General features: G+C 56.8%; 1 protein-coding gene across 1 annotated transcript; it reads right to left on the bottom strand.

Moving 5' to 3' along the window:
- Positions 1-374: 374 nt before the first annotated feature.
- Positions 375-11411, bottom strand: LOC129520121 (chymosin-like). Its single transcript, XM_055341118.1, has 9 exons — positions 11350-11411; positions 8819-8969; positions 7858-7975; positions 6409-6527; positions 4250-4449; positions 2945-3058; positions 1852-1996; positions 1250-1348; positions 375-512 (listed from the first exon to the last, which is right to left on the bottom strand). Exons 1-9 carry the CDS (start codon positions 11409-11411, stop codon positions 375-377), a joined length of 1146 nt encoding a protein of 381 aa, XP_055197093.1.
- Between the last annotated feature and the right edge of the window lie 1988 nt (positions 11412-13399).

Genomic DNA, 13399 nt, shown 5'->3' with positions numbered 1-13399 from the left:
TACAAGCCTCAACCTGCCAAGGTCTCTCCTACTGCACCCTTTCCCCCAGAAAGATCTCGAGTGGGAGACCAGAAAGGCAAGTCTCGCTTTTACCTGACCTAAGCTTGAAGTGGCCAATTCCCTTGCGAAAGTCTCCACCCACCAACGTTTCCCAGCCACGTAGCCCCGCTGCAGTCAGAGCCGCGGGACAGTCAGTCCCCACCCTCATAACGGCACAGAGCTTTGGCCCCACAGAAGCCACACTTTGCAGAGATATGGTATTTATTGAACCATGTGCCTGAAAACCTGATCTATAAGTGCACACGTGTGTGTGTTTGTGCATGCACGCATGCGTGTTTGGGATATGCAAGCGTGGTTCATGGTCAGCAGTGCCATCAGATGGCCTTGGCCAGCCCCAGGCGGTTGTTAACTCTGTCAAAGACGCTGTAATACTCCCGGATGAAGACATCCCCCAGGATCCACAGCTGGGAATCGCCTTCACCCTGGAAGCCACTGGAGCAGAAGCCCATATCCTGGGAAAGGCGAGGCAGAGATGCAGCTAGGCCCGAGGCAGGTCACCGTGTCTGACGGTGGGCCTCCCCCTACCACACCCCACAGTCCCTCTCTCAGCTCGTATTTTCTTTCATCCTTGAAATCACCTTCTGAGGGAAGCAGACAAGTATCAGATTCATCCCACTCAAAAGATGAAGAAATTGATATTCAGAAAATCAAGTGACTTCATGCAAGGTTACTCAGTGGGGTCCCCTCACCCCACTCCTCCTCACGTGTCCTCTCTAGCACCCCCCTTCCACTCAGCACCTACTGCCCTGATGACCAGCCAGACCAGGCCCAGGGGCCTGAGGCCTTGCCTGTTGTGTGTACTCAGGGCTGGGTCAAAGCTGAGGCCAGTGGGTGAGGAGGGCTAAGGGCTGGGTCCCGAAGCCCAGGCTACCTACAAAAATCCTGGACAATGCTGCATGCTGCAGGCCTCTGGGCTTAGAAGCTGGAGCGGTGGATGCAGTTCCCACAGGGAGCGGGCTGTGGTCCTGCCAACCCAACCCCCCCTCAGGCTGCGGGGCTCTCTACTTTCATTCTGCCCCGCTTCTCCCAGGATGGAGCTGTATCGGCCATGAGGGAGGCCCACTCAGAAGGGGATGAATGCACTTCCTGCATTTTCCCTTGGGGCCCTGCCACTTTACAACTGGCTGACTTGCCAGGAGAGTGGAGGGGTGCTAGGTGGACCCAGGCTTCTTCTCCTGAGAACTCCTACCTGGCTGGTGTAGGCAGATGGGGGCAGTGGGTACTTTCTGCCGTGGATCTCAAAGACCACCGAAGGCATGCTGCCCAGGTTCCCGCAGTTGATGTCAAACTAGACCAGAAGGAAGTCATCTTAGATGGACGGTGGATCTGATGGGGCTGGGTGAGGCCAGAGAAGGGCCAACCCAGGACCCCTTCCTCTGCACTGGAGCCAAGGGGTGGGAGGGCCTGCCCACTCAGAGGACTCTAGGGAGACCCCCAGGCCTCAGAAGAGTTACACTGAGAGGGACCTGCTGTCAGTCAGTGCAGGAACACACCCCAGCTTGAGATAAAGGAGGATGGGCCTCCGAGTTTTCTCCAGGCTCAGCCAGACCTCCCCAGGACCCTGGAGCACTTAGCTGTCAGGGAGGAGGCAAGGAGACCCGTGGGTGGAGGAGGAGCAAGGGGGTATAGCAGAGTCAGGGCTGCACGATCCTCCTGGGGGACGGGAGGCCAGACCTCGGCCTCTGCATGAGACATGAGAGCTCTGACAGCAATGATGCGTCAAGCTAGAAGACCACTGTGAAGGCCTCCTGAGAAATCCCAGCCCCTCCAGGGAAATGGGCCAGGCCTCACCATCCCATATTGGTCCTGTGTGGCTCCAATGGCTGACTGGATGTTGAGGATATCGCTGTTGGGCCCAACCAGCATGGAGGTGCCTGTGTCCAGGATGGCCTGACAGCCACCATCACAGGCCACCACCACACCATTGACAGTAACGCTGCAGGGTGGAAACAGGACAGCCTCGCAGTGCGTCCAGCATGCAGCCTGCCCTCCCTGGCCCCCCCCCATCCTCCCCCGCCAGGATCCTCAGGCAGGGAGGAAAGGCTGGACCTTTCCCTTGGGCTCCTTCCTAGAGTCCCCAAAACTTGCTGAGCTCAGAGAAAAGACCTAAAACCATTTACTTCCAAGTCAGTGGCTAAATCAAGGCTGTCCCACCTTCCATGGGACAGAAACTTCAATAGAACAGCAAAGTCATGGGTACTTGGGTGGTGGCACAGGCCGTTTAAACATCTGACTCTTGGTTTCAGCTCGGGTTGTGATCTTGGGATCGAGCCCTGAGTTGGGCTCCGTGCTGGGCAAGGAGTCTGTTTAAGAGACCCTGCCCCTCCCCCAGCTCACTCCTCAAATAAATAAATAAATCTTTTTTTAAAACCCAGCAAAGTTGTGTGCACTGAGGGGTGAAATGAGTACTGCCCTAGTTGCCTAAAGATCTGGCTTCAAGTCCTCTCCCTGCCGTTCACTTGCTGCAGGTCTTGGACGAGTCACCAACCTGCCCGGACTCGGGCTTCTCAGACACAAGACGGGTATGCTAGCAACTCTTTCCTTGACTTCCTCGAGGGATGGTCACGAGGTTCAGACTTGATGTTAGTAAATGATAAAGTGAGGATACTAGTGTGGCACCCACCCCCTAGGGTTTCAGTGAGGAATGAACGAGAACAGCCCCGATATCAGTCATCGCAATGCCTTCAGGCAGTAGGGCCTGGTCAGTGCCGGGCTCCTATTAGCAGAGCAGCAGGAAACGTCAGCGTCCTCACTGACAAAGGTCACTGGCCTTGGAAGTGTCTAACTCTGAGTCTGATGTGACAGGCTCATGAGCTCCCAGTGCTCACAGGCTGATCCTGGGCCCTCGCAGCCCCCCACCAGGGGGCGGCTGCGGCGCACTCACCTGTCCACGGTGAACTGCCAGTACTCCTCCACGGTCACGGGCACCCAGTGCAGGGCGCCTGTGTAGTAGGTCGGGTCGATGGCTCCCAGCGTCAGCATGCTCCCCTGGCCATTCCTGAAACCAAGGAAAGGCGTGTTGCGGCATTCTGACCCCCCGGCTTGGCGAGGCTGCCCTGTCGCACCCGCGGGCCTAGCACATGCTGTCCTCCCTGCCTCACCTGGATGGCCACCCCGAGCCTCAGCGAAGCTTCCCCCGCCACCCAGCACGCCCACCCCCATTAGACTGGGTTCGTTCCCCCGTCACCACCAAGCCTTCCCTGCGCCCCGACCTGCCCGCAGCCCTGAGCATAATTGTGTAATTGCGTGTCGTCTGCCTCGCCTGCTAGAGAGCGGACTCCAAGTCTGCCTTGTTTGCTGACGAAGCCCCGTCTCCTGGTGCAGCACCTGCACAGTCACACCCACCAACACTTCGGGAATGAACACATGAGTGTACCAAGTGCCCCCTTGCCTGGGTTCCCCTGACCTCGGTTCCCCAGCACCCTCCTTCCCCTGAGGGCAGCGCCCTTCTCTCTATCCTGCCACCTGCCCCTCTGTTCAGCTGAGCTGCACCATCACGGGGCAGGAGGAGAGGGGAGGGAAAAAAAAAAAGAGGAAAGGGGAGGGAGCTCTGGGCTCCAGGTGTGACTTAGGCACCAGTTCAGGGTGATGTCTCCCACGGGCCTGTTTCCCATGTGGTGAGCGGGGAGGTCGGACTCCTTCGGAGCCTAAGAGTCTGTGAATCTCAGTGATGTCCACAATGACTAAGGGGGCCCGGCCCCTTTGGAGAAAAGATGGGAAACGTCCCCACACAGAGATGGGGTCAGGCTTCACGCTTCAAGTGCCAGAATTCAAAGTCAGATGTGGGTCGCTGGATTCTGGCTGCAGCAGGGGCTCCGCTGGGGGCTTTGGACAAGGCGTTGGGTCTGGAAGCCTGGGAGGCTCAGTCGGTTAAGCGTCTGCCTTCAGCTCAGGTCATGATCCCAGGGTGCTGGGATGGAGCCCCGTGTCAGGCTCTCTGCTCAGCGGGGAGGCTGCTTCTCCTTCTACCCTTCTCCTCTGTTTATGATCTCTCTCTTTTTCTCTCTCTCTCAAATAAATAAATAAAATCTTAAAAAAAAAAAAAAAGTTGGGTCTGCCTGGAAACAAGGAGAGGTTTGCTTGGGTTCTGGCCAGCAGGCTTGAGTTGCAGTGTCCCAAAGGGGCTGATATCCCTCAGATATCCCTTGCCAGGCCATGGAAGTCCGCCCTGGCTGGGGATAGCTCCTACCTGGACAAATACACAGAGAACAGGTCTTGGGCCACCAGGTGATTCTGCATCATGTTGTCAAACACAGGCACTGAGTACGGGGAGGCGAGAGAGGGGTAGGCCAGCCCCAGGATGCCATCGAACTCAGAGTAGGTAAAGACGCTGCCAGGCTCCTGAGTGCTCAGGCCCACAGTCTGCTGGGGGTCCACGATGCTGGAGACCTGCAAGGGACGCGAGAGAAGCAGAGTGACCTCCTTGGGCCAGAGGCAGGAAGATCCCGGGGCAGGCCAGTATCCGGGTCAGCCCCTGGGGCCCAGCCCCTGGGGAGCTCAAGAGAGAGAAAACCCTTGTTTCCCAGCCCTGCTATGTGGTTTTGAGTCCAGTTTTGAGAGGACCCAGGGAAGGGTGAAGACAGCAGTGCTCAAGGTACAGAAGTTGGTGGGTGAGCCCAAAGAACGGGGTGGGGTGAGGGATGCTCCGAGGCCCCCTGCCAGCCTGCGGCCCCCTCGGCAGTGGCACGGGGGCCCTTGGCCAGCGAAGAGCTGTGGGCAGCACCGCAGACAGAAAAAACATACATGCGCTTTGCATCTAAGAGCCCTGGCTATGTGTCCTTGCTCTGTCCTGTGCTGCCTGTGTGACCCTGAACGAGCACCTCTCTGAGCCTCAATCTCCTCACCTGTTAAATGAAATAATAACACCTGCATCTGACAGCAGTGTTGGCCTCTGTTTCACTAATGCGGAACCTGTATCGAGCACTTACTAAATGTTTGGCCGTTGGACGTTAATGGCATGATGCTAAGGAAGTGCTGCCTCCACATCTCCTGTTAATCTGCCCTCGGCCCAGGAAGGCCGATGTGCCCACCAGGCCATTCTGAGCCTGCTTCCTCCCAGCCCCTTATAACCAAACCGTCCCCCACGCAGGCAGCCAAAGTGATCTTTGAAAATGGGCGTCCAGTCACGTCACCCCTTGCTACGACGCTCCACAGCCTCCCACCCCACCCCCCACCAGTGTCCTAGAGCACCCTCACCTTCTGATCCTGCTTCTCACCCCTCATCTCGGGCTTCTGACCCCTTGCTCACGCTCCCCCACCCCCGTCAACCTTTCCCCTCCTCCCATGCCCCGACTTGGCCTCATTGCCGTGTGGGCCCACTGAGGGGGCCAGACCCCCATGGCTCTCTCCCCCATCCCCTGCCCAAGGTGGGCAAATGAGGGCCACCCGGTGCACCATGGCTCAGGCAGAGGATTCGCCTTCCCGGGCCCTGTCTGCTGGGCCACCTCAGCCAGTGGTCTGTGACCTCCACGGTCTGGTGCTGACCCCTGGGGAGGCCTGAGCTGGGTGGGCACCTGCTTTGCCAACGGAAGAGGCTGAGGAGAGGGCCGTCAGCCGAGAAGAGCTATGTCCCTTTGGGCTCAAAGCAAAAGAGCCTTCAGCCAGACCCAGGTAGAACTCAAGGAAGATGGAGGTGATAAGCACCAGGGGATGCTGCTTGGCTCTTAAGATAATGGCTGAGGAAGGAAAGCAGAAAGCTCATGTGTACTGAGCACTGACTATGTGCCTGTCCCTGTGTTGACTACTTTAGAAGCCACAGAGCGGCAGAAGGGAGAGGAAGCCTTGCTCAGGGGCCACAGATGCTCCCTGACATGAAAGATGGCCCATCTGGGGTGAAGGAGTGAGGTCAAGCCAAGGGCATTGCTCAGAGAGTCGGGAGCATAGGTCTGACACAGAGCGCCCAGCACTGGCTGTGTGACTTGGGGACTTTGGGGAAGTTACCAACTCCTGGGACCTTCATTTCCTCATCTGCACAATGGGGAAAACTACCTCCCTGAGAACTAATTTACAATGAGGTCACACATATGACACCAAAGGGTTCGGTGCTGGTGCGGGCTCGAGATTCTGAACGGACTGTGGCAAGGACAGATGACAAAGGATGGGGAAGATGGAAACTGGGCACAGAGAAGCCTCTCGGGGGGACTGTGATGGCTGGCATGGGAAGGAGAGGAGGGAGAAGATCCCTCCCAGCATCCCTACCCACCAGGCCCCCCAGTCGGGGAGGGGCAGGACCCAAAGGGCCTCTCAGCCCCAGCTGGGGAGCAGCTGGCCAGAGCCTGCGTGTCTGGGTGGCAAAGCAGCTAGTGGGGAAGGAAGGGTGAGCGCCGGCTGGCCCAAAGCCCCACTCACAGTGACGGTATCAAGGCCCAGAAAGCCCTGCATGCTGCCCGTGCCGTACTGGATGGACAGGGGCTCGTTCAGGTTCTGGAAGGTGGAGGACTTGGCTGGGTCGAAGCGGTGATGGCTTTCTGAAACACAGACCCAGGGTTAGCGAGGCCCATAGTCTCCTTGCCCCTGACGGCGTCGGCCAGGGCTGAGACCTCACTAGGCCTTGTAAGAATATGGTCTAAATACCAACCCTTCCTGCTGAAAATCTCTTGATCTCTTGATCCCCCACGTTTAGTAAAGAAAGTTATTCTTTGCTGCTCAGCCCACCTCTCTGAACCCAGTGCTACCTGTGTAGCTGCCAAACAAAACAAGAAAGAAAACAAGCTGTCCCTATGGTTTCCATAGACATTTTACTCTTACCAGCTCTGTAACCTTAGGCAAGAGCCTTTTCTTCTCTCAACTTTGCTTCCTTCTCTGGTAAAGGGAGATAAAAAGAGCACCAATCTCCCAGGATTATTGAAGAAATCAATTATTAATAAGCATCAGATAAAATCATTTACATGTATTGAACATCGACTCATCATTAGTAACGGATCCTGGCCCTCTATTATACCCCCAGCACCCGCTGGCATACCATACATAGTCCCATTTTATAGGAAGGAAACCCAAAGACCCAGAAGGGTCAGCGGCTTGCCTGGGCTCCTCATAAAGACTAAATAAGTAAATACCAGGGCGCCTGGGTGGCTCAGTGGGTTGAGCGTCTGCTTTGGCTCAGGTCATGACCTGGAGTCCCTGGGCTCCAGCCCCATGGCAGGCGGCGGGCTCTCTGCTCAGTGGGGAGTCTGCTTCTCCCTCTCCCTCTGTCCCCTCTCCCCTGCTCGCTTGTGCTCTGTTCTTTCTCTTGTACTCTCTCTCTTTCTCAAATGAATAAAATAAATAAATAAATAAATAAATAAATAAATAGCCTAAGTGCCCTTAATTTCTAGCTGGCGCTTTATGCATTAAGCCCCTGATTTGCACCCCTTTTCCATCTGTGGGCAGTTGGACGGGGTGAGCGAGGAGATGGGACACAATCAGGAGACTGGAAATGTCAAAGCAAGCTCTCCTGTACCCACGTTCTCCCCAGCACCCCACAACTCGAGTGGTGGCCAGAATGCAAGCAAAGCCTCTCCCTGTTTCCAGCAGACCCAACACCTTGTCCAAAGCCCACAGCGGAGCCCCTGCTGCAGCCAGAATCCAGCGACCCACATCTGACTTTGGCTTCTGACACTTGAAGCATGAAGCCTGATCCCATCTCTGCGTGGGGCGTTTACCATCCTTTCTCCAAAGGGGCCGGGCCTCCTTAGTCATTGTGGACGTCACTGAGATTCACGGACTCTTAGGCTCCGAGGGAGTTCGACCTCCCCCCTCACCACAAGGGCCACAGAGTCCCGGGCTCCGGGCCTGGGGGCTGCCAGGGAGCTCACTCACGGCAGGCAGTACTCTTGCAGTAGACAGAGGGCACCCAGAGGTCGGAGGAGCCGGTGTCAAACACCACGGTGAATTCCTGGGGTGGGGTCCCGATGGAGATCCTCCCGAAGTACTGACACTGGGGACAGATAGCAGTGGGGCGGGCCGGAAGGACAGCAAAGGGATAAGGATCAATGCTTGGCACGGAGCAAAGGAGAAGGGGGGGAATGAGGATCGCTGGGGAGGGTCCTCCCAACACCCCCACCCCCACCCCACCACCCGGGGCTTCCAACCCGCTGCGCTTGCCCGCCCCTCCCACAAGCACTACAACCACGGCTGCCTCAGCCTCAGAGGCAGACATTAGATCAAAACATGATCTTCCCTTCCTGGTAGGAATACTGGGACCCCCCGGCCCCTGGCAGGGACTCAGAGATGGGGCACCAGCGAGGTACAGACCCCAAGTCCCGACCCAAGCTGTCCCTGCCATGCCTCCTTGCCCACCTCCCCATGTCAGAACTAGGGCTGGGGCGGGAGTGAGCATGACCTAGATGAGGGAAGGAGCACAGGAGAGACAAGGCTGCCTGTCTACTGCGAGAGTGACAGATGAGGGGGCGACAGGCTCCAGAGAGGAAGAGGCCACATCCCTGTCGGGTCCTGGGTGGCCACAGATGGGCACTGGTGCCCCATCCCTGCTGAGCCCAGACTAAGACATGGGTCGCCCGGGCTGGGAAAGCCAGGCATGTGGTGCACAGGGGAGCAGATTATGTGCCCCCAGGGATGTCGTCTGCAGGTCGCCTGAGCTCAGACCCTGCTGGCGGTGACATTTAGAGCCTTGCCTTTGCTGGGTCTGCTGGCCCAGTGCAGAGCTGCCTGAGGGGCATGGGGGCGGCCTCCACAGCCCACGGGGCTCCCTGAATCCTAGAAGAGGAAAGAGGCAGGGGCCGGGGGGTCCCCCTCACACAAAGAGAACAGAGCCACTTACGTCCAGGTAGTTGGCCAAGGGCTCGCTGGCCACCTTCTCTAAATTTGAGTACTTCCTGCTGATGGCATATGGGTGTTTCTTCAGGAAGTCCTCTAGGAGCCCATGCTCCTTCAGGGCCTTTCTCAGCGACTTGCCTTTGTGCAGAGGGACCCTAAGAAGACGGGGAAGAGTTCATGATGCTGGTGGGCTTCTCCTCAGGGCTGCCTGGCCTCCGAGAAGTGCCCAGAAGTGCCGCAATTCGGTGCTTCCCCTTACTAACCACAATGCACTTTGACAGTCCCTAGTCCTTTCTCTTTTCATTAAGTTGGTGGAGATTTAATTTAATTGATAGCCTACTAATGAGTTTTGCAACTCCGAGGTCTGAGAGATACAATAGCATTCCTTCAGGTCTCTGAATCCTTGCAGCCTGCCTCCTGCAGGCTGGACACCGTGTGGGCACAGGGGTACGGTGTCTGCCGTCTGGGAGCACGCGGCCTGGAGAGGGGTGGCTTCCCCCCGACGCTGCTCCATGCTGTGGAAATGCTCCCTCCTTGTGGCCCCTGTGACCGGCTCTCTGGGTAGCGTGGAAATTCTTCAAAGGGTCTCAGGACAGAGTGTGGTCCTCAGGAGCTTCTAACAGAGTTTAGATGTTGGACGGTGGAAGCAAATCAACGGAAGAGAATCGAGAGGGAAACCAGCGGAGGCTTTCTGGATCCGGCTCTGTAGGCTGTGGCACCCTGGGTAGCCCCCCAAAGCCCTCTGAGCTCCAGCTTCACCTCTGCAAAATGGGCAACCTCCTTCCTTTCCAGCCACTCTCCAGCCCTGCTTGTGACCAAGCTTGTAGCTTCACCTCTTTGGCGCCTAGCGCCCCCTTCTGTAGGTTGAAGGAATGTAGGCTGCCGATCCCGAACGTCCCCCCAGTTCTAAGGGCCACGCGGTCCTCCTCCTCCGTGGGGCTGACTGAAGGACAAGTGGAGACCGCAGCTATGAACCTGCTTGGAGAGCGATCAAATGGCAGCAGCTGTAAGACCCTCAAAGAAAATGGGTGTTCTCGTGGGGTTCACACCCCAGACAGGTCCCCTATGGAGCAGCCCTGTGTGTGATTTATGGGCTCTCCTCAGGTGCCTTTCTTCCCCAGCCCTCAAGTGTGACTTCAGCCAGGACCCAACAGAAATAAAAGGTCGTTGAGACATTTCCCAGCCTTTGTCTCCGATGATAGAAGAAGACACAAGCCCAAAAGGAAGGAGACTCCCAGAACCAATCCTACAGCCACCCTTTCCTGTGTCCCCGTGTCCAGGCCCCTCTGTGTTCTGCTTGCTTGGCTCCTGCTCCTGCTCAGCTCAGGATCCACTCGTGGGATGCCTGGGACTCCCACAGAGGTAGCCGCCTCTCCACTGCGCTGCTGTGTCCAGCACAGGGCCCCAGGGAGCCTCCCTCAGAGGGATGCTGGCCCACTTCCCAGCCAAGAGCCAGGAAGTCCCATCACCATGGAAACCGTGCTCCTCTGGTGCTGCCCTCAGTCCCTGCACTGAGACCACCCAATGCCTGGCACTCAACAGAACTTCACTTTCAAGACCGTAAGGAGCTCTGACTGGTCAAAGACACCCTGGTCCTTTTGAGGGATCCAGCTTCCCGGGGATGGATTCAGGTCTCCCCAGGCTCAGGGCTTGAGGAGCCACTAGGGCTCGAGCCTGGGAACGGGAAATAGCATGATTTTGTGGCAAGAGCATAGGTCCCCTTGGGACCAAGACCTAACTCCTCCAGCATGAACCATGGGCCTTGGGCAGCTCAGGGACCCTCCCTAAACAACAGCTTCCTCATCTGTAAAATGCAAACAATAATGTCTACCTAATCCAGGAGGATTAGTGGCACCTAGTAGCAAGCAGCTCCAGAAATATCAGTTACGGGGTGCCTGGCTGAGTCAGTCGGCAGAGGATGTGACTCTTGATCTCTGGGTCGTGAGTTCGAGCCCCATGATGGGTATAGAGATTACTTTTTTAAAAAATCATTTAAAAAATTATCAAAAAAGGAAATATCAGTTATTAATTTTGGAGTAGAAATTGGGAATCTCACCCAGAGAACTTTATTTTGGTTGAGAAACACATACATAGCTCTTATCATGTGCCAAGCACTGTGCAAAGCATTTTACAAACACCCACTTGTGCACTCTCATGACTAGCCTGTAAGATGGATGCTTTCTGTTATCCTAATTTCACAGTGGAAGAGGAAACAGGGCACAGATAGTCAGGTAGTGATGCAGCTGGGGATCAAACCACAGGCAGTTTGACTCTAGAAGCCATGCCCTTAATATCCCAGGCTGCCCATCTGACCCTGTGTTCTTGTTCACCGCCCCCGCCCCCCTGCAATGGCAGGAGCACACTTAGAGGGAAAGGTCCCAAATGCAAAGGCAAGATTGACCGAGTGCGTTTCCTGGGGACCTGCAGCATGGCCTCTGAAGATTCCACGGGGGCGACTGTGGGAGGCCAGGAGAGAGACCCACCCAGAGCAGGTGCAAGTGATGCCCTTTCCCTCCCCTGGGGCCTGACACCCACCTGGAGACCCCACTGCCCTGGGAGAGGGTGAGGACTGCAAGTAGCACCACGAGACACCTCATCCTGGACACCGCGGGCTGGCCACTGCTGGAGCCAGTACTCATCCCCACAGCTTTTATAGAGGGTACAGGGTTCTCTCTGGCTGGAAGCCCGGGCTACAGAGATGACCCCCTGACTTGGGGCTGCTCCGCAAACACATTAAGATAGCAGCCAGAGTACCCAATACCCGCTGTGATAAGGGCCACAAAGTCCACCACTGCAAGGACTTCAAAGCTGAAGGGTACACGTGCTTGATCTTTAGACTGAGAAATGTCACATAGGCCTCCCTGACCTGATTTCCCCTCCAGACATGTCTACTTGAGCTAACGCAGTGGGATCACCGCCAGAAACCTGTCTCATGTTCCACCTTAGGGTCTGTAACGAGGTCTCTTCGCAGCAGACCCCCCTCCTACCTTAGCTACCTCTCCTCCCTGGGCCTGAACTCCCAGGGAGCCAGCAGCCTGCCCTGTCCAGGAATCTCCAGCTCAGTTCGCCCAGCCCCACATGCCAGGGAGCAGTCAGTCTACTCCCAAGGCAGAGAGTGCTCCTTCAATCTGTCACCCCAGGCTAAGAGACCTTAGCAAGCCCAAGACCTCTGCACTGTGCAGGCTCTGTCTCCTGGTTCCATGTGAGAAGGGTGTTGGGAAGGTGAGGGGTAGATGCTGGATCCCAGGAGCTGCTGCATGGGGGTGCTGGCGAGGGTGAAGAGGGAAGGCAGATGTGTGCCACACACACGGAGGGAGGAAGAGATGCTGTGGTGATCAGATTTAGGCAGCAGATGAGGCCAAGAGCGGGCACCCTAGTCCCACACAGATGTCTAAGATGAGCTTCTCAGAGCGCACATGCAGGGCTTTGTGATGAGCATAGCACCCCGCCCCCACCCCAGAGAGAATTAGGGCAAAAAGGGACACAAAGACTCAGCCACAGAAGGGGTGGAGAGGGAAGGCTGTGAACTGGAAAGTCAGGATCAAGGCAGGAACATGCAGGGGCTCTGGGGCCACAGGTGTGCAGGAGCCTGTGGTGCCGACACCCTGCAGGAGAGTCGTCCGGGCGGCAAGGGAGTGGCCCAGAGAGGGCAGGCTTGGTAGCCAACAAGGCAGGCATGCAGTGGGCCCGGGACACAGGGCACGCTGAGAGGGACAGCCCCAGAATGTCCCGTGTTTGACTGGAGGGCTTCGGGAGGCCCAGCAGCAGGGGAACTGAGAGCTTGATGGCGGGAGTGAGGAAGACAACCAGCTGTGAGCCTTCCCTTGGCAAGGCTGCCCAGCCACCCACATCCCTCTTCAAAGGCCTGTGTGTCCTGCCTAGCGGCCCTGCATCTGGGTGGTCTTCCGTCCCCCACACCAGCACGGAGCAGGAGAGCAGGACGCCTAGAAGATGATCACTAAATGCTTGGTTAAGCAAACGAGCTCCTGAAACGTCTTCCCACCCCTCTCGGGGCACAGCAGGGCCATGCCTTTCTTACGAGCTGCAGATGACTGACATGGAGACTCGGAGAGGTGGATGGACTTGCCCCTGAAGAAGTTTAAATGGCCACAAGATCCCTGGTCTGTCACACTCCACACGGCCCCACAGGGCCCAGCATGCTATGGGAATTTCACGAGTTTGCAATAGCAAGTCTGGAGCAGGTCTGCTTCTAGCTCACTCCTGCCGACTCCTGCAGACCCCTAGGGACAGCCGTGCCTGTGCACGATATCTGGGGCCGGACCCTCTGGGGTCAACAACACCAGCATTGTGGTACCCTGCTCCACGCCACCCGGGGCCCAGCCCCACCCAGCAGCTCAGGGCCCGGGGAATCAGGCTCAGCCATCCATCTCACTGGAAGGTGACCCTCAAAGCCAAAAACTAAAGATCCCTTAACCCTGGTTGCTCTGTGTTTACTCACGAGATTGACATCATTCTAACAGCATTCACGCGCATGCTATCGGGAGCGCTGCCCCAGATTGCACAGAGCATTGGAACTGCTTATCCAGGGGGGCAGGCCAAGAATCACAAAAAGCTTTTAGAAAAA

Source organism: Nyctereutes procyonoides, unplaced genomic scaffold, assembly GCF_905146905.1.
Source record: "Nyctereutes procyonoides isolate TBG_1078 unplaced genomic scaffold, NYPRO_anot_genome, whole genome shotgun sequence".
NCBI classification, from domain to species: Eukaryota; Metazoa; Chordata; class Mammalia; order Carnivora; family Canidae; genus Nyctereutes; species Nyctereutes procyonoides.
The sequence above is the reverse complement of the archived record's forward strand: the minus strand, read 5'-3'. Positions and strand labels throughout refer to the sequence as shown.